We start from the raw sequence: 20,044 nt of genomic DNA on the forward strand, positions 1-20,044 counted from the left end.
CAGCAAAAATCCATGCTGGGGAGAAAGACTGGGAATTGTTCAGCCAGCATCATTTCTGCGCTCTGACATTTAGCTGGCGACCCTGATCATAAAGCCACTCATTGGGAAGGCGGAGGGGGTGGCATTTTAAAGGCTGCATTATTCTCGGGGAAGGCAGCCTATTGGGACGGTGGGTTTTAGGGTCTCAAGCCCACTTCCTGGACTGGGAAGAAGAGACAGCAGATGCCTCTTTGAAAGCCATGGCAGCCACCGTGGGTTTCACTACCAGGCAGGCTGATGTGAGCCTCTTTGAATTACCGAGTGAAGGATATCCCTCTTGCCAGCCCCTGTCCCCCGTAGGCACAACAGAGAAGTATTACGGGCTGTTCTTACCTTGGGAATTAGCCTGCAAGACCCCGATGCTGTCATCAAACTGCATAGATTTGATGTTGAGTGACGCCAAGATGCATTCCTTGTCCTGCAGCGAAGTATCATCAATATTATTCTGATTGGCTGACAGGATAACGCACATGTCACAGAGGTTGATGTTGACGGCCCTTAAATCAGCCCGACTTAATGGCGTACCCTTTGGCATAGAGGGAAGAGAAAAAAAAAAAGGAGAAGCAAAAATGAGACTGAGGGATGAGAGGGAAAGAGGGGGGAAAAATAAAAACAAATTAAAGATTGAGCCGGAGCTTTGGGAAATTATTTAACAAGTATCTTTTTTATGCCTTGACATTAAGCTGGCCTAACTACATTCCAGGGAATAGGAGATGTGTGCTAATCTAAAGGGTAGTTGGTGCTGATGGCAGCATTTTAGGCTTGCTCTCAATACTCAATCAAGCTATTACTAACTAACGAGGGAGAGGAATAATGCCAGGGTTCTACATCTTCTTCCTGCCTGGAAATTGTCTTGATTTAAGTAACTGTCCTGTGGCAACCTCTGGCTTTCAGAATGGAACCAGGGGGTGGGTTTCAAATGCCTGTTTATTTAATAGCAGGTCAATTCTGTCTCGGGCAAAAAGACGGCAGCTCCAACTAGAATTTCCCAGGCAGCCAAGGGGAAATAGCCAAGGAGCATGGTGTGATGAGGTGGGGCTGAAAGCAGTGCTCAACTTGGAGGATGTGGGACAGAGTAGAATTAATGCACATCTTGCAAAAGGGAGAAGGAAAGGAGTTAAGCTTCAGGTCATATAATTTTAATGTATGTTTTAAGTAAGCAAAAAAAAAAAGAGAAAAAGAAAAAAAAAAGGGAATAAAAAAGGGAATTGCGTAATTGTCCAAGAAGCTAGGCGTAGTTCAATACAGCATCGTATATACACCATACATACAATGGAAATCTATGCAGCAGGAAAAAGGACTGAAAAGGTTCTCCATGCAGGTTCTGCCTTGGAAGCATCTCAAAGACAAAGGGGCCAAGTGAAAACAAACCAAAAATCCAAGGTCTAGACAATTCAGAGAGTACGATTTCATTTATGTGAAAAGAGACCCACAAAATAAAGCTATATATGTATAAATGTATTAATAAATGTTCATACACTCGGAGAGAAAGTTCAAGAAAAGTACACACTAAACTAATAACTGTAATTACCCCTGGGGAGGGGAATAAGATTGGGGGTGAAGGAAAAGTTTGTTTTTGACTTTATACACTTCTGTTTTGTTTGAATATTTTATAACAAGAATGTATTTGTATATTATTGGAGTAATTAAAAATAAATAAGCTAGTAAACAGATTTTTTTAAAAAAATCCCATAACGACCAAAAACAATGGAAAAAAAAAATACACCCAGATCTCGGAGGTAATGACAGAAAGGCAGGGAATATAGATACTGGTAAGACAGAAAGGTGAGGTTAGAGGAGAGAAGCATGACCCCCACGTGCTCTGTGTCCTCAGGAGAGGCCAGGGCAGAATTAATCGTTCATCCCTTGGCAGAGGGATCCAGGGGCCTCATGTGGGGGTTCAAGGCCAGTCACCAGCCTCCCTGATCCTCCAGCCTGAATCCAGCTTCTGATTTGCCTTCATGGAGGCCTGAGTCACTTTCCACCCACTGTCTGTAGGAAGATGGTTTTCCAACCTCCTTCCTCTGGTTCTCCCTCCTATAATGGGGAATCTGGGAAGACTGCACTTGGCTGCAGAGGTCAAAGCCATCAGCCCTCTTTTCTGACCTGATGGCTTTTATGACCGGGAGTCTATTCTCAGCCTTCAAGATGCTGCTGCAAAGTGCAATCACAGCAGAGAGGCATTTAGCACTACGGGGCTGGGAAGCAACTAGCCCAGGCTCAGGAGCAGGATCTTTTGAGGGAGGGAGAGGTCTCCCCTCTTTTCCAGGGGTCTCTGGGTACAAAATAAATCTGCCCAAATTCCTGAATCATTTCGCCTGGCATAAGCCTCAACTGCCTCTGTCCATATTCTTTTCATTTTCACCTTGCAGGGAATCCAGCAGTAATTGTGATAGAAGGTAACCCCTGTGCTGCTGTACACACATGACTTCAAAATGCAAGAAATACAAATGATATCCATAGAAACTCCTTGTGCTTCTCTGTGCTGGCCCTATGTGTGGGGCCCTGTTTAAACAATGAAATATGTGAGGTTATAGATGAAGGCCCATTTTGTAGAAAAAAAGTTGTACTTGAATGTGCTAGATTTTGGAGGGCTCAGAAAGGCCCTGCAAATAGAGAAGTAATTTATACAGATGCAAGCAGACAAGTGGATGTGTACAAGGGCATGCACAAGGAAACACACATACAGCAAGCATATACACAGAGCAAATGTTGCACATACACCTAATGCTCCACACATACCCACCACATGCATTCATACACACACAGTCTCCTATGTCTCAGAAAAACAGCATGGTCTTTGCAAGATACTGTTGAACTCCAGTACATTGCTCCCAAGGACCATGGAAAAGAGCACATGGAGGAAGAGAATCATGGAAATATGTAAGCATATTTCGAGTTTCTGAAATTAACAACGTATATATCTATTTAGGCTCTTCTAAGAATACAACTATTTTCTGCTGGTGACTATTTTTAACCGCTTGCGTTCATTAAGTCAGTGAGATTGGGCCCAGCATCCAAAAGTTATCTGTCCATATTTTTCTCACTCCTTGATTTATTGAGTGTCTAATTGTGCCAGGCATTTGTTATGATACATAGTAGATATGAATGGGCATTACTTGTGCATAGATTCTTATGTCTTCCTTATTGATTTATATTATTGGACTCTTCTTTTTCCATGTCTGAGGTTATAGAAGCCAGTAATAGAAATCGTGGATTTCATTTCTGGAAGTGAGACAAAACCCCAACTTCTTGAAATAGAGAATCAGATGCCTGTTCCTCAGTTTTAGGCATGTGAACCTCCAAGAAGAAGATGTGGAGGATAAGTGATATTTGCACGGATCTGTGACCTGGAGAATTCTGTCAATGTTGAAATGGACACTGCTCTACAATTATTTTAAAGTTTATAGAAAGTATATTGATTAACGATTAGGAAGTAGTTAGTTACATGACTCCCAGATCAGGCAGCCCAAGCCCTCACACTAAATTATGGAATCTCAAATGGATCTTTTTAGATTTTGGTCCTAGCATTTTATAATCAAGTACATCTCAAGCATACATGTACATGTATACACACAACCTCATGAAAACATTTCTGGGCTCTAAATGACTGGGAGGTAGGGGTTGGCAGGCAGAAGGGTGTTGGCCTTTCATAGGGCAGAAATAAAGAACTCTGCTAAATATATTTAGTTAAAAACAGAACATGGTAAACTAAGATTTCTCCAAGCATTCATAATGTCATAAATAAAATCATATAAATAGTTCCACATGTAAATTATGCTATAAGCACCATAATGTTGCAAAGCACTGGGTCTGGGTAGGGAAAGTAGAGTGTTTAGACACCGATATGCTTAATACATTTGATACCAGCCAAACTCTGTGCCTGGTGAGCAACTGAACGTGGCTGCAAATTTCTTTTAATAAGGTCTCCCAGGGTTTGGCTATTCCTAGACAGAGCAGAGGAGAAGGGCTGAGTCCTCAGGCCCAGAACCAGACGAAGAAGCAGAGACATGATCAAAGCTACAAGTACTATATCCATCTGGGATTTTCTTTCGTGAATGAAAAGAAGCAAAGAGCATTAATAATGGAAGCTTGGACTTACCGGCAATATGGACACTTTGGGGAAGTTATGAAGCGTCTCCCATTCCCTCTTGAGGTACTCGATGGAACCCACAAACACGATGTGCTTGAGCTCGTGGTAATGAAAGTTGCTGGCACGCAGGGGCATCACCAGGTTCCGGAGGCCAATCAGGGCTGAGCTGACGTCGCCAAAGATACAGACCACCACATGGCCACTCAGGACGGTCATGGCGGCTTCGCTACGCGTCTGTCGGAGGAGAAGAGCACAAGCATTGGAGAGAAGACCTCGTAGGGCTGTGGGAAGTGCTAAAAAATCCCTTGTGTAAAATACTAAGTAAACATTTGTCGAGGGCCTACTATGTGCTATTCTTTTAAAAAATTATTTCTTCAATGTTATATACATGCCCTATACATTTATCATTTGAGTATGGGTGTATAAATCACATACATATAGGTAAACAGATTCATCACGACCGTCTTTGAGAAAAGATTTAAGGGAGATCCACCTTATATGCATATGAATAGGAGACCCTTCATACTCATATTCAGGAGGGAAAATAAGAGAGAACAGCAATATTTTTGTGATTTGGAAAAGGAAGTCTTACTTTCCAGGAATTGTTGATAAAATGGGCTGCCTCGTCTGCGTCTCTTGCTGAGATGATAAAGCAGTAAGGCCCATGCTGGCCTCGGCTCAAGAAATGCGTTTTGAATTCTAGACTCATCAACAGGATCTCTCAGGACAGCCTTACATCAGTAGGCAGAACATGCTCTCTTAAGCCAGGGGCTGGCAAACTATCACTCACAGGTCAAAGCTGGCCCACTGCCTGCTTTTGAATGGCCAGTGATCTAAGCTTGGTTTTCCCATTTTCAAATCGTTGAAAATAAATCAAAAGAAGAATATTTCATAACATGTGAACCTTATATGAAATTCAAATTCCAAGAAAATTTTATTGCAATACTGCCAATCTTACTCATTTGGGTAGTGTCTATGGCTGCTATGACATTACAAAAGCAGAGGTGATTAGCTATGACAGAGATAGGATGGCTAGCAAAACCTGCATGATTTATTAGATGGCCCTTTACAGCGTGTGCTGACCACTGTCCACTGCTGCCTTGGGGACATGTTTGGAGTGGCCACTTGTGCAAGTCACCAGAAGAAGACTCCCAAACAACCACTAAAAGGATCTGGATACAGAAAAGCAAGAGCCCATGTCTTCTTGCAACTCTTGGCCTGTATTTACCAAGGAAACAAATCAAAGAATAAAATCACCCCCATTAGAGCTACCCAGGAAGTGCAAATGGTTGTCCACTGCTCATTGTGTTAGTGCAGAGAGCAATACGGGAGACCAGTGTGGGCCTTTCTCTGCCTCTCTTTCTGGTCTGATGCCTTCCACCTTGCCTTTCTTCCTCCCCATCCACCCACTGTGCATCCGGATGGCCCCATGTGGCTTGCAATGCTTTGGGGGAGGCATATTAATGTCCACTGCACATATCAAACCCTGCTCAATTTAATCCCTGGAATTGACCGGTGTATTGATTGTTTAAATGCCAATATTGCAATTCACGGCAATGTCAGGGTTATTACAGTAACCCCCAAGGAGAGGAAGAAGCTAGCTTTCACTCCCTGATCGTTAGGCTAAAGCAGGGGCTGTCACCATTATTGGTTTCTCTCCACAATGGTACAGGGATATCTAAGACATGGGCTGTAAAACATGTCTTATAAATGGTGACCAAGGGGGACCCACTGGGGAGTCCCACCCCACATCACTGCTTCATGAATAATACCTGGAGTTAGTTATCTCGGCTGCATGGAAGTGTGAGTGCCTGGGTACCACCAGCAGAGGGTCAACCAGTCTGTAACATGCTGTGATGGGACTCCTAGTTAATTTGAATTGGCCAGGTCATCTGGGAGCCTAGCTCTCTTCAGCAAGCCTGAGGAATACAAACTGGGTCCAAAAGAGGGGCTGGAAAGCTACAATAGGGGAGGCAGGGAAGACACAGGTTAGCAGAGTGGCCTATGCGGTGCTGACCCCAGGAGCTAGATCTGGGGACCAAAACACCAACTCTTAGAGCAGCCACAGCAATATCTCCTGGAAGACCTAGTAAAGATCCCAATTCCCAGGACTGAGCACTGGGGAGACTCATTCTGCCAGACTGAAGACCCAAAGAGAAACCACTCATGAGTGGATCTGGTATTCCCCGCACATCCTTCAAGGCCTAGTCCAAGTGGGGTCTTAATGGCCATGGTCCCCTTTGCAAGCTCAACCTGTTTGTATCTAGCAAGACGTCCCTGGCCATTTAGATACATATTAGATTCAAACAGCACTTTGTGCTTTGTAACATTTAGCTTTTAATATATTGTCTCATAGTACATTTATATCCTCTAATTAGATGGTCATGTCCTCATCATTACTGCCATATTTTCTTTCTTTTTTTTTTTTTTTTTTTCCCGTCTTTTTAGGACCTCCATGGCATATGGAGGTTTCCAGGCTGGGGTGAAATCAGAGCCACAGCTGCCAGCCTACACCACAGCCATAGCAACACCAGATCTGAGCCTTGTCTGCAACCTACACCACAGCTCACGGCAATGCCGGATCCTTAACTCACTGAGTGAGGCCAGGGATCAAACCCCATCCTCATGAGCGCTAGTCAGATTCGTTTCCACTGAGCCACGACGAGAACTCGACCGCTGTATTTTCTAACCCCCAAAGCAGTTAGTGTCCTGCACCCAGAAAAAATCTTCATGTGGCTGGCTCTTTCAAGCATTCTCCTCTCTGTGCCAGGGTTAATTTAGAAGGGTTTTTGGAACATACTAAATAGTGCCTCCCAGTCTCTTTCTAATCCATGACCCTGCTTTATTTTCTTCCTGGTACTGTATGAGTCCCTGGAACATAATGACATGTACATATGTCTACCTGGCGATTTGCTCTGTGCTTCTACTAGGATACCAGCTTTATGAAAGCAGTCGTTGTCAGGGGTTGTACCCCCTGCAACGAGCACAGTTCCTAGCACATAATAGTGTTATGTTATAAACATTTGTTAAGTGATGTTGTTTTTCAGATGAGAAAGGAGTGACTTGCCTCTTTGGTGCCAGTCGGGGCCTTTGAATGCCAGTTAGCCACACACTCCTCAGGATTATCTAGGAAAGCCATTAAAACCGTGGAACCCCAAAATGACAACCCAGCCTCTGACCTGTCCCCAGGTGAGTAACACCAGGCTGAGCATTTATATCCCTGGAGCAAAAGTGGAGGCGAATACAACAACAGAATATAAGTCCATGGAGCAGCTTTGTGAAGAGAACCATTTACACTCCTTGGACAGGGGCTGTGTCCTGAGAATTCTGATTTTCTATGCTTTTGCCTGCAACTTTCACACCTCCCAGACAGCCTCCAGCACAAAGCTGTATTGGCTTTTAATACTCGATTATAATTAAACTGAGAAAACACAGAGACATCCAGATAAAACACAAGGAAAATCTAGTGGATTAGAGGACAAAGCCATTCTGAGGCACTAGAAGAGTCCTTTCTTAAGAAGGGTGGCCATGACATCAGAAATGATAGGATTTTCCTGGCTAACATAAAGGGGAGGCCACAGCAATCTAGGGATTAAAAGGCACAAGAGAGAAAGAACCTTTCCAACTGACCTTCCTGATTATTAATCCATTTTTCATGGATTAGCAAGACAATCAAGCGTAGGAAAGCCAATGTAGGCCTTAAAATCTAAAGCTGTTAATCAGACAAGTCTAAAGAGTAGACTGGATTGTTATCTAGGCTGGCATTCCTGGAACAGACCAGAAGAAGCCTATTGCTGCTGCTGAGAACAGCCAAGCATGAAATGGGGCTCTGAGCCCCAGACTCCCTGAGGTAGACCATTGCCATCCTTGTCTTCATCAGCAAACGTGATTTTCCTGCCTATGTCATGTGCTACAAAGGGCCACAGGTACAAGGCTATTACCTAGAAGGACCCAAGGCACTATTACAAACAAGTAACAATACAGGTAGCATTCATATTCCTTCCTGGCATTTAATAATAATAATAATTAAAAAGAATAATCATAAAGTTTACTGAGTCATATGATGGGTTTTAATCTTCACTACAACCCTATGAGTGAGGGTTATTCTCATCCCATCTTCTTATACATAAGAGAACTGAAGTACAAAGAAGTCCCCTGTGCTGTAAACCATGTCCAATCTCTTGGGTTAGAACATGATGGAAGATAGTATGAAAAAGAAAAAAAGAATGTGTGTGTATATATATATATGAATGACTGGGTCACTTTGCTATACAGCAGAAATTGAAAGAATATTATAAATCAAATCTACTTTAATTAAAAATTTAAAAAAGACAACATATGATGCAATCAACACCATTTTATAGCATCATGAAAATAGACATAAGTAAAACATAAAAAATAAAATATGAAGAGATCAAGTGACTCATCCAAGGCCTCACAGTTACCAATGGCACAGGCAGGCTCTGGTCCCAGAGCCACGTCTACAAGTTGTTAGGGTACATGCTGCCTCCCATGATGCCTGCCACACAGCCCGTGGTCACCTCTTGCGGTAATGAGCCAATAAATATTCAGAGATTGAAAATTCCACCCTCAGTTCATGTTCTGGTGAGAGTTCTAGCTGTTTCCATGTATGTCCTAAATATTAACTATCAAAAATAATTAGGACCAGGGACTGTCACTGCACCACGGAGTTCGGAAAACCTCATTCCTAGCAAGCATAATATGGGACAGAAGCGGATGGCATCGATTCTGCAATCTGTCACTCACCAGGATGACTTTCTCTATCTCCTTGGGTGCACACCAGTGAAACATCCCCGTAGAGTCGTACTTCTTCACGTTGGAGTCCATGTTGTCAATCTGATCATTGCCAGGGATTAACAAGGGGTCATGCCTGGGGAGAACAGGACAGGAAAACCTAAGTGGAAAATGTGGTAAATTATAAATGGAAAGTGCCCCCTGAGTTACATCTCAGAGGAGATAAAAAGATGCAGAGGAAGCAGTTGTCACTGAAGGCCATTCTTTGGCTTGCAGAACCTATCCTTTGAAAGATAACTGGCCCTAAACCACCACCACTTCCTGGCCATGCAGGTGACTTCTGTCAGGTCATCATTCTGCCTCTCTCTCTTGTTCCTCTTTTTTTTTTAAATGGACTTCACATCATCCGGTAGATTTAATCTCCCTTTCTATGAACGTCTCCCTCCTCCCATTCTTGTTTTACCAGCTCTCCAGTCTCTCCAGGACACACAAATACACACACACACACACACACACACTCACACATGCACACGAACACCCCAAAGGGTTGTTATTAGCATTGGCAATGAAGAGGAAGGAACTCGAATAGAGCCTCATGCTGACTGACTGGCATGAGGATGGAAAGCCAATTACTCGCTCGTTCTGACTACAACTTCTGACGTGATGCTCTTCGCAGTAAAAGCTTTAACAGGCTGCACTTTAAATATTTTAGCAATTTGCCCAATCAGATTTTGCTCTCCCCGGCTGAAGCCTTTTAAAGATTCAGCAGCGTGTCACTTCAGAGCAGATTGACTACCAAATGCCCACATCTGGAATACACGATTTCAATACTAAACAACACCCCCCCCCCTCCCTGCCTTGACAACTGTATTTGCACTAACTGTCTAATGACGCTACCCCCACCCCACCCCTACCTTCACCTCCCAACTGCCACACTCTTTTGACAAGAGTCTCAAACTCAGACACATCTTAATAAACTTGTCTTGAATTCTCAGGGCTACCTTCACCCTCTCTTGCCTTGTTTACTCGTGGAGAAGAAAGATGCCTCTACAGAGGCCTCCCCTCCAGTGGACTGGCAGAGCCCTACCGACAACCTTAAGAATTACAATCGAATCAGGCAGCTCTAACAAGCTTACAGCTAAGAAATATAATCCTGCACCTTGGCCCGTGGCCATTGCCTAGATTCTTTCTCTGATAGTGATTTTTTTCTTCAGTTTGGAGGGAGGTATTTGGGTTTCTGCAACAATAACCACAAAAAATTAGGACATAGCGATCTGTGCAGTGGAGCTATTTTTCCTTAATAATCTTGTCAATTCAAGATAGAAAATATAAATTGAAATGCCAAAGAGTTATTGTAAAGTTATTTTACCTTTTTTTAAATTTTTGGCCATGCCCATAAGGCATGCAGAAGTTCCTGGGCCAGGAATTGAACCCATGTCACAGTCGAAACCCAAGACACAGCAGTGACAACACTGGATCCTTAACCCACTAGGCCACCAGGGAACTCCTATTTTATCTTTTTTTTTTCTTTTTATGGCTGCATCTTCAGCATATGGAAGTTCCCAAGCTAGGGGTTGAATTTAAGCTGTAGCTGAGGCTTATGCCACAGTCATATCAACACTGAGCCAAGTCGCATCTGTCACCTACACTGCAGCTGGCCTCAGTGCTGGATCCTCAACCCACTGAGCCAGGCCAGGGATCAAACCTGCATCCTCATGAATACTAGTTGGGTTCTTAACCCACTGAGCCACAACAGGAACTCCTTATTTTACCTTTTAAACCATCTCTATCAAGCATTAAAGGGTGAACTTTAGTTATTAGTCCTCAATTCTTAGTATTCTTCCTCTGAAATTTCTCTGATGCTTCCCATTTATATGTTCAGGACACAGAGTGGAATAGCAGCCCACCCTACCCAGTCCACAGACCTAGAATTAAGCTTTCAGGATCTCTACTGTGGGCCTCTGATTAGGCTTTAATTCCACATAAATGGGAAGACTCTCACCACATTTATTTATTCTTGAGAATTTTCTTTTAGGCTATATACCAAATGACAAATATCATGTGAGGCAATCCTGCCTCACATGTTCATTGCCTCACATATATCATATGAGGCAATGAACATGCTAGATTCCTATAAGAACTGTTATATCTGATCTTTAAAGGAGTAGAACTATCAGCTTGGAATAACATCTCAGTAGCTGGGTTGCTGGAAAACCTGGAGGTGTTGTAAACCAGCAGGTCACCTTTCAAATACTGAGCTCAGTCAAAAACGCTAAAATAAAAAGGCAGTCGCTGCTAAGAACGGGTCACAGATCAGGGCAAGAGCAAACTTTGAGGGTTTTTGTTGTTGTTGTTCTTTAAGAATCTTTAAGCGTTCTCTACACATCCACTATCCACCATAAAGAAGAGGTTTGAGAAACCCAACAGAATGAACTCTTCCTTCCCAGCCCTAGAAGAACGTCTTTTAGTTGCAAGAAGAGCTTCATAAATTTGCCCTGATAATATAAAGCCAGGTTGTTTATTGGTTGTGGTGGAAGTATTGTCTCAGGAAGGTCTGAGACCTGCCCCCCATGTATTCAGGATTTATATTCATATAATATTAGCAAGTAAGTAAATGATGTAGTAGGTTGGACAAAATTGCTTTCAGAAAACATGTGCCTTGAGAGAGAGAGGAGATACATTTTGATTCCCTATCTTTCTGGGAAGGACTTATCCCCTTGGTTACACTGGCCTCCAACCCTCATCTTAGAAAAGTAAATAAATAAACCTGATGACCAATTGACCCGCAACAAGAAGAAAAAAGACAGCTTTTTAATGTCAAGCCTCATTAACTAGGGTGCGGATTTGGGTGCACCAGGTGTCATCTGACAATCATGCAAGCCATGATTTGGGCTGGAAGCATCCGGGAAGTCTCAGTATGCCATGCTGCACTTGGTACTTTCTGCAAGCCTCAGCTTGTCCTGGATAATAATTTTTTTCTTTTTTGGGTGCTCCGTGGATATGGAGTTCCTGGGCCAGGGATCAGATTCCTGAGCCACAGCTGCAGATCTAGGCCAAAGCGGTAGCAACACAGGATCTGTTCACCCACTGTGCCAGGATTGGGATTGAACTTTCGTCCCAGTGCTGCAGATAAACTGCCAATCCTGTTGCATCATAGCAGGAACTCCTGCCCTCAATAAGTTAAATGTAATTCACCCAGGATTATTAAAAGGGGGGGGGCGCTGATCTGAAGACTGTCAAAGAGATACCTGAACAAAGGTATTTCCTTTTCTGACCAGTCATGGTACCTGAAATTTGAACTTTGGTTTCTTGAATTGCCATAGCAACCAATAAACATGAATTCCCCCCTTTTGTGCCAGGGATGAGGGATGCTGAAATGATGAAGGCACAGTCCCTAGTCGAAGAGAGGGTTGTGATAACACCAAGTGAGAGAGGAGATGTCAGTTGATGGTCGCAAAACACTGTAGTAAGTGCTATAGTAAAGTCCTGTGCAAAGTGGTATGAGAACATCAGGAAAGCCGTTAATTGCCTGGTATCTGCGTAACATCAAGGAAGCCTTTGCAAAGAAGGCAACATTTGACTTGAACCCTGAAAGATGAGGAGGAATCTCGGCACAGTCTAGCAATGACCCGCTCATGAGACTCATTTAGAGAATTGAGACACAAAAGAAAAGAGCCAAAGAAAGGCACCCAAAAACCATGGCTGGAGAGGTTGTATTGCCTGACCTGAAGTATAGAAGACTCAGGCCAGGCACACCAGCTGCCCTCAGATGTGCAATGGCCATCACGTGGGAGATGGCTGCCATCAAGTGGCTGTCAATTCAACTGACTGAGTATGACTGAAGGACTCCATCAGTAACTGATGTAGAAAGCAAACTAGGGATTTCAATGGAGCCAAAGTCAAGTTTCCAAGAATGAAGAGTGTTATACAAATTGAAGTTTTGGGTTTTTTTTTTTTTTTTTTTAATGACACAAGTTGTTTCCCAAGGCAGTAGAGTGCACATCATTTAAGACACACCTGAAGAGCTGTAGATTCAGAGGGGATTTTGTTATACATGTTGGGTGAGCCTAGAAGATCTTTAAGATTTGAAGTACTGTTCTCTCAATGAAGGAGAAGTGACCAGAAGGATTGCGGAAATACTGTTAAAAGGGTATTAAAAGATTGGAGGGCATGGGATAAGTATAGAAAAGTTGTTGTTGGAGCAAAGATGGGAAATTAGAAGGACTGAAGATTGATGACTAGAACTGTTCCTCACTAACTGGCTCCAGAGCCAAAATGTCTATCTTCAAGTCTTGGCTCATCAACGACTTGTTATATTGTGCCTTGCCTCAGTTTCTTCATCTGTAAAGTGGGAATGTTAAACACCACCATTAATTAATGGATTCAATTTGAGGATTATATTAGTAAAAATATGGCATGCATTTGGCCTTGAACCTGACACAGAGCATGTCCTCAATAAATGTTAATGACCATTATTATTATTATTATTATTATTATTATTTTATACTTTGCTTAGAACCCGCTCATATGTTATAGCTCTTACAATGGTAAAAGGAGACAGAAAAGAGAATGGGTCTTTACTAAAGAGCTAGGGTTCTCCTATTATTATTTCTATGATTATACTGCTGCTACTACTACAGATGCTACTGAGATGAAGAGCCAGGCTGAGCTGAGCCTTTACACATGTTGCAGTGGTAAAACTTTTACCTACATTCGATGATTTACTTGTCATGATAACACTTCAAGGTAATTTCTGTTATTATCCCCCATTAGTAAGAATGGGAAACAGAGTGGATGCGTAATGTGGCCAGGGTGGCATGGGTATTAAGAGGAGATACAAGGCTTTGAGCAGAGAGGTCTTCTCAACTGGACACAGGGCTGCTTGGCCCGCATCTCACCCACTCCCACTTGCAGGATCTTGCTCACTCTCCCCTTCAGCGCCCCAGCCACAGTGCCCTATGTTGCGAAGAGTGGGAAAGCAGCATGGCAGGCATTTATGAAATGCATAGCTTGTGCGAATAATCAGCAGGAAATTTCCCCATGAGCCCCTGCCACAACTATGCTAAGGAGAGCCTCAACAATCAATTAAGGCTGGGTGAGCTTTTGTCTTTTCCTACTATCTGAAGGCTCTATTTAGGAATGTCTACCTTTTCATAACAACCGAGGGGCCCTAGTGAGTTAAATTTTTCATAGCTATGCTTCTTGAATCTCAGCTCACACCTCCAAAGTCCACAGCTAGAAATTAAGCATGCCTGACTTCAAAAAAAGAATAAAAGATCATTGTTTGGAGGGTTTGCAAAGGAAGGAATGCCACTTGCCATCAATTGATCCCAGGAAGTGAACTAAATGCCCAGCTACAGCAGACACACAGAAAGCTTGCCTTGAAGACAACAGCCTAAAGCAAAACCACAAATCCCTTTTCTAGCAAACCTGCTGTGAGGGAGCTGGCATTATATTTTAAAGAGCATAGTTCCCCTTAGAGGAAAATCCAAGTCTCTTTCTGTGACGGTGGGTTCAACACTGGGTTTCAGATATTTAAAGTACAAGAAACCAAACCCAAGCAAAAAAACAAAACAAAACAAAACAAAAAAAAAGAGAGGAAAGAGAAAAGTTACAAAATGGTTTTAAAATTGCATCCTTTCTCCTGCTTGATTTTCAGGACCTCTTTTCTCATCACATGATAATGGCCTTTGCTATCATTACAAGCGTCCTATCTCGATAGAAGCTAACCCTGCAGTGGTCTTCCTAGGAAAGGGGAGGCTTGATAAAATTGGGCAATTTCACATGCCTCTGCAGGCCTTTCAGTTCCAGGGGCAAATACTGGTCTTATTGAGTATCTATTACATCAGGCACCATTGTAAGGGTCTCAGGATACTCTGAAGCCTCACAGTTTGCCTCCAGTGTTCCTCCTGAGCTTTCCTCCTCCATAACCTCAGAGACAGAGCTTGCTTTCCCTTCCCAGGAGCTCTTACAGAAACAAGATGCTCTTTCAGAGGTAAGAATTTGCCTGTCTGTCTTATCCATTAGTTGGTGATCTTCAAGGCAAGGGAGTTCTTCTTTCACTCCTCCATGCATTTCCATAAGCTAACAGAAAGCTCAGTAGATTCTCACTAAACAACCAACCACCAAGAAATGCTGATGAATGACCTCTAATCTCTGAACATCTCAAACTATTCAACCTATTCACCAGACCTTCTATGGAGACCAGAAGTGTCCAGTGAAAGCCTACTGACCTTGGATATCTTAATATAAAAATCAAGTCTCTTACACTGCTTTTCACTTTACAGGGACAGTCTTTGAAACAGGGCATCATGATGGGAAGGAGGACTCTGCAATATGTCTTTAACCAGTCAGTTGTCTAGAGCATGCCCAGAGCCAGCTGCTGTAACCCATAAGCCGAGGGGACTCATGTCTGATGCCCAGTGGTAGTCAACACAGATGTTCTTAATTAAGCAGCAAGTCAATGCTCCAACTCCAGATCTGAGCATTTCTGCGAGAAGACTCCCAGCACATGAAACTCCGAATCCCATAAGCAATGGTTCTCAAAGCATGGCTCCACACCAGCCACCACAGCGTCATCTGGGAGCTTGAGACAAATGCAATTCTCCAGCCCAGCCCAGACCTACTGAATGAAGGTCTATTTTAATAAAATACTCTAGAAGATTCCAACGCCCATTAGAGCTGGAAGATCATTGCCATAAAGTTTTGCCCAAATGGAGAATCTCTGTGGTTTGACTCAATCCTACCAATGCTAGCAACTATTTGTAGCACCCAGACTGGAAGGCTATGGTTCTATCCAACCAGGCCAGGACTAGAGTGGGGCCAGAGAGGGGCCTAGGAGCAACTTTTAGGGAGGCCCTCACATGCCTCACTCTAGTCCTGATCTTGCTCTTCAAATGGAGACTGCAGATCTGATGACAAAAGCACACCCAGGTTGCCTACTCTGACTCTCTCTCTGTGATGCTCTTGAACTTGAGGGACTGTGTCAACCCGTGATGGGGATTCCTCACTGGGAGGCCACACATATGACTCTCTGGCTGACCTCTATTTCCAAGAGCTCATCAGCAAATAAGCATAAAAGAAGCAAATGAAATATTCGTTCTTATAAAGTACAATGCTTATAATTCAGTTTTTTACCATTCTTTCTCCCCATTGCTTCTTCCACTCCAGAGAAGACAATGCAGCTGTGAGAAACTAAGTCTTTCAGTGTCACATGCAAGAACAGCAGGTCACGTGTGTGGGTCTCTGGCTGCTGTGGCCACAGGTGACTGTAGGGGGTTTCAGGTAGTCTCCATACTGGGTTTGCCTCACCAGAAATGCTTCTGCCTCATTCTCAGAGGCCTTTTATCTCCAGGTGAATTCTATTTCCCACTATGTTGCCAGGATCCTGACTTTGGGATTCTGGCTCCTAACTCACCCTCCAACACGGCCCCCACCATCCTGTGTAATGATCATCACTCCTGAGACATGGCTGCTTACTGCCCCGCCTGCATCTCCCACCAGACGGCCATCCTTGGAGCCCGCTTGAGAAAACCTTCAGGCCACCCTGGCCAAACTTCCTGTATCTCTCTACTTACATTTTTTTTTTTCCCTGCCCAACAAGTGAACAATCAAGAACTGTTGCTACCTGGTATGTCATCTCTTGCTAAGTAGTCACTCTTCTCCGAGGAAGAAGGAAATTACTGCCTTTATGTTTGGGAGACAAGCTGGGAGAGCTGACAGTCCTTCAGTCCTGGAGGAGAGCACATGCGATGCTCTTGAAATGAGGGAACAGGATAATGACCCTCTGCGGCACATGCAACGTGTCCAGGGACCTGTGTCAAATCCATCGAGCCTTGGTAGGATGAGACCGACTATTTCTTTCTTCTTCAGTCCCATGGGGGCCTGTCATTTGCTATTTGTTTGTGCATTAAGAGGTGAATTTACTTAGCTAAGCTGTCCCAGTCTTCCTTCTTTCTTCTGCCCAGTGGAAGAAACAGTGAGAGTGGCATTCTGTCCCCAGCACTGAGTGGGTCAGGTCACTTTGCCATTTTTCATGACTATAGCCTTTCAAGCTAGCGGTCCTGACACAAAGACCCCAGGAAAGGTATGAGGCAAAAGAGAAGGGACTTAACTAGCAGATGAGTTTATTACACTTAATGATCAGTTACTACCCAAGAAGATAATCTTTTGTCCTCAAATCCTATTTCTACTCTCATTCAGAAAACAAATATCTAATGTGTCCTGGGTCTTATGATATGAAGCTCATTTGGCAGTGTTTGATTTCTGGTTTTGGCATTGTCATTCTTGCTAGCCTGGCTGGGGGCTATGTCTTTCCATAAAATGCCCACCCAGGACATCCCAAGGAAATCCTTATTGTCCCTGGCATCTAACACAAGTCCCCTAGGGCCTGAAGAAAGAGGTGTAACTAATGTCAGGGATGCTGTGTGTCCTTCTTGGGAAGACTGCTTCGCTCACATCTGGTCCACTGTTCTACAGCAGACCCTGAATGGTTGATACCCAAAGGCCTTTGGCAGAGGCGGGCCTTCTGTTCACACCTCTGAATTCATGCAACTGTGTCTTCAGCAAGCCATGAAGGGTTCTAACTCCTTCCTTGTACTGCCATCAGTGACCCTCCCAAAACACAAGTTAGGGCACTGCCTCCTCAGAAACCTGCAAGGCTTTTGCTTCCGACAGAAAAGGCCTCCACGACCCCAGAACACTCTCATATTTTCAACACCAGTGATGCCATTCTAGGAACTCCTTGATCCAGACACATCTATTCCCTCCATGGGGCAGAAGAGTGAAGGAGTTAATAAGGTGAGTTTGGAAACAAAAGTGTCTGGATTCAGCTCTTCCTAATTAGTCAAGACTTACTAGATTTACTACTCTTCATATGTCTGTGACTCAGCCTCCTTGTTTACAGACTGGAAGAAAGAACAACCCTTCCTCATGGAGCCGTAGTTAGGATTCAGTGAATTAACAGGAAGGATGCTCTGGGGATGATGCCTAGAATCTGGCAAACAATGGAAATCGGAAGGAAACGCTGTTAGCAGAGAATTCTCATCACGTGGGGCCAAGTTCAAGGACGCCTCCTTCACATGCCAGGCTCAGACTCTCAGAGTTAACAATGGTCTGCTCTAGTCTCAGGGCCCATGCTGGCAGATCTTAAAACAGTTCTTATTCTATTCTGCTGTGTATGCTTGTCTGTCTCCCACATTGAACTGTGAGCATCTCCAAGACATGGGATCCATGTCATCTGAAGACTGCAATCCATCTTACTTTAGATCCTCAGAGCCCTTCCACAACATCTTGAAAACAGTGGGCTCTCACAACATTTCCCAGAGAAGAATTAACCTGGGAAAAGAAATAGAAGCAGGCAGCTGAGATCCATCACCTTTTAGGGTTGCATTTGAGGACACACGTGGGATTCCAGGCCTTTCCTCCATACTGTCGAGCCACCGAAGACAACTTCTCAGCAGCCAAAAAGCATTTGTGAAGGCAACTACTCGGAGGTGGTTATGAAATGAACTGAATGTCATAGTAACCGGGGCAGGAATTCAGGGAATCTCCTTCAACTGTGGTCAAAATGGTGTCAAAGGAACTTTTTTTTTTTTTTTTTTCCTAGAGAGAGCTTTCTAGAGAGATTTCACTAGATAGTCAAAGGGGGCTGGGAAGGCCCCCCCCCAGTTAAGAACCCTTGACTTAGTTTTTTAGAGACCAAATTCTCACCCACTAGAGCGTTTATGACTGAAGGGAGACACAGCATTCCTTATGGGGCACAAACCTGCTGAGCAGGGAGAACTGGACAGCAGTGCTTGGTGATTTTAGAAGAAAACTAGGAGAGGTTCCTAATAATTCTGTGTTAAGAGCAACAGGAAGACAAATACCAGGACCCTGGCTACCTCCTGGGCTTGCTGCTTGGCAGGGTGTCAGGCCACAGGCATCTCTTCTGACACCCGGTCCCCTGCCTTGGAGCACAGATAGTCACCACTTGGCTCCGTCTGGACGTGAGGTGGTTGTCCATCAGGGTGACTGAAACACATACTGCCTTAGGATCCGGACACACAAAACGAGGCAGTTCATCTAATGATTGTGCAGAGAGGGAAGTAACACTTAAAAACCAAGGTAGGCCCAATACCAGAGCAAAGGGGAGACCAAGGTCATTAGTGCCGGGTGCCTATAGCATTTCATGCTGGTGGACGGCTGGCAAGGACCCTTCACGCAGGAGCCTGCTTTATTTACAGAGGCCACAGTGGTAAATTAAAGCCCAGCCCAGACCATTCTGGGCTCCCTGGTTTCTCCTGGAACTGTTCCTATCACTGCCCATAGGCCACTAAAACCTGCCTGCATTCAGAATGATTGATTCCGCGCAAGCAGCGAGCCACAAACTCTGTCGAAACATCCACTTCAAATGAGTCATTAGCTTCCTTTACGGATGTTTCTGGTCATAAGGAATAGGGCCTGCGAGTCCTATATTTTGTAGAGTAGAAAGGGAATGTTTGAAGATTGGGGGGCAGGGGAACCTAGAGAAGCCGGAAGGCGGTGCATGAGCCCCTCTGTTTTCTGTCAATCAGCAAGAAGGAGCTAGAAAAGGAGTTCCCCTTGTGGCTCAGCAGGTTAAGAATCCAACTGGTATCCACAAGGATGCGGGTTTGATCCCTGGCCTCCCTCAGTGGGTTAAGAATCCATTATTGCCGCAAGCTGCTGCAGAGGTCACAGATGCGGCTCAGATCTGGTGTTGCTGTGGTGTAGGCCGGCGACCACAGCTCTGACTGGAGCCCTATCCTGGGAACTTCCATATGCTGTAGGTGCTGTCCTTAAAAGAAAAAGAAAAAAGGCTGGGGGGAGCTGGAAAAAATAAGCCTCAGCAACCTCATGACCAGGACCAGGGCTTCAAACCAAATCAAACTGCCCACAGGCTCTTCATTCATACCCCAGAAATGAAGCGAAACAAAGAGAGGGCTCGACACTCTGTCTTGGCTCCCACCTCAGAAAGAGTCTGTAGAGGACCCGAAACACAGAAAGTCACGGGAAACAAGGAGGATCTAAGGCTTTCTTCCTCATCAAGGGGTAGCCCCTTCCAGCTGAGCGCCAATCGAGATTGTCGCAGGCTGGTGGGGCCGAGTGCCTGGTGACAGTAGCCATGGGCGTGGCTACACAGCCCCAAGGCACCAG

The 20,044-nt window shown here is 44.2% G+C and overlaps 1 protein-coding gene across 14 annotated transcripts in view; it reads right to left on the reverse strand.

Moving 5' to 3' along the window:
- KCNMA1 (potassium calcium-activated channel subfamily M alpha 1) overlaps positions 1-20,044 on the reverse strand; it is a 754,541-nt gene that overhangs the window by 68,462 nt on the left and 666,035 nt on the right. For all 14 annotated transcript variants that reach the window (XM_047760135.1, XM_047760128.1, XM_047760127.1 and 11 more), the window contains 3 exons: positions 8,900-9,023; positions 4,142-4,366; positions 373-565 (listed from right to left, as the gene is read on the reverse strand). In XM_047760135.1, coding sequence (XP_047616091.1) covers positions 373-565; positions 4,142-4,366; positions 8,900-9,023 — 542 coding nt within the window. The remainder of the gene's footprint in view (positions 1-372; positions 566-4,141; positions 4,367-8,899; positions 9,024-20,044) is intronic.

This window comes from Phacochoerus africanus, chromosome 15 (genome assembly GCF_016906955.1).
Source record: "Phacochoerus africanus isolate WHEZ1 chromosome 15, ROS_Pafr_v1, whole genome shotgun sequence".
NCBI lineage: Eukaryota > Metazoa > Chordata > Mammalia > Artiodactyla > Suidae > Phacochoerus > Phacochoerus africanus.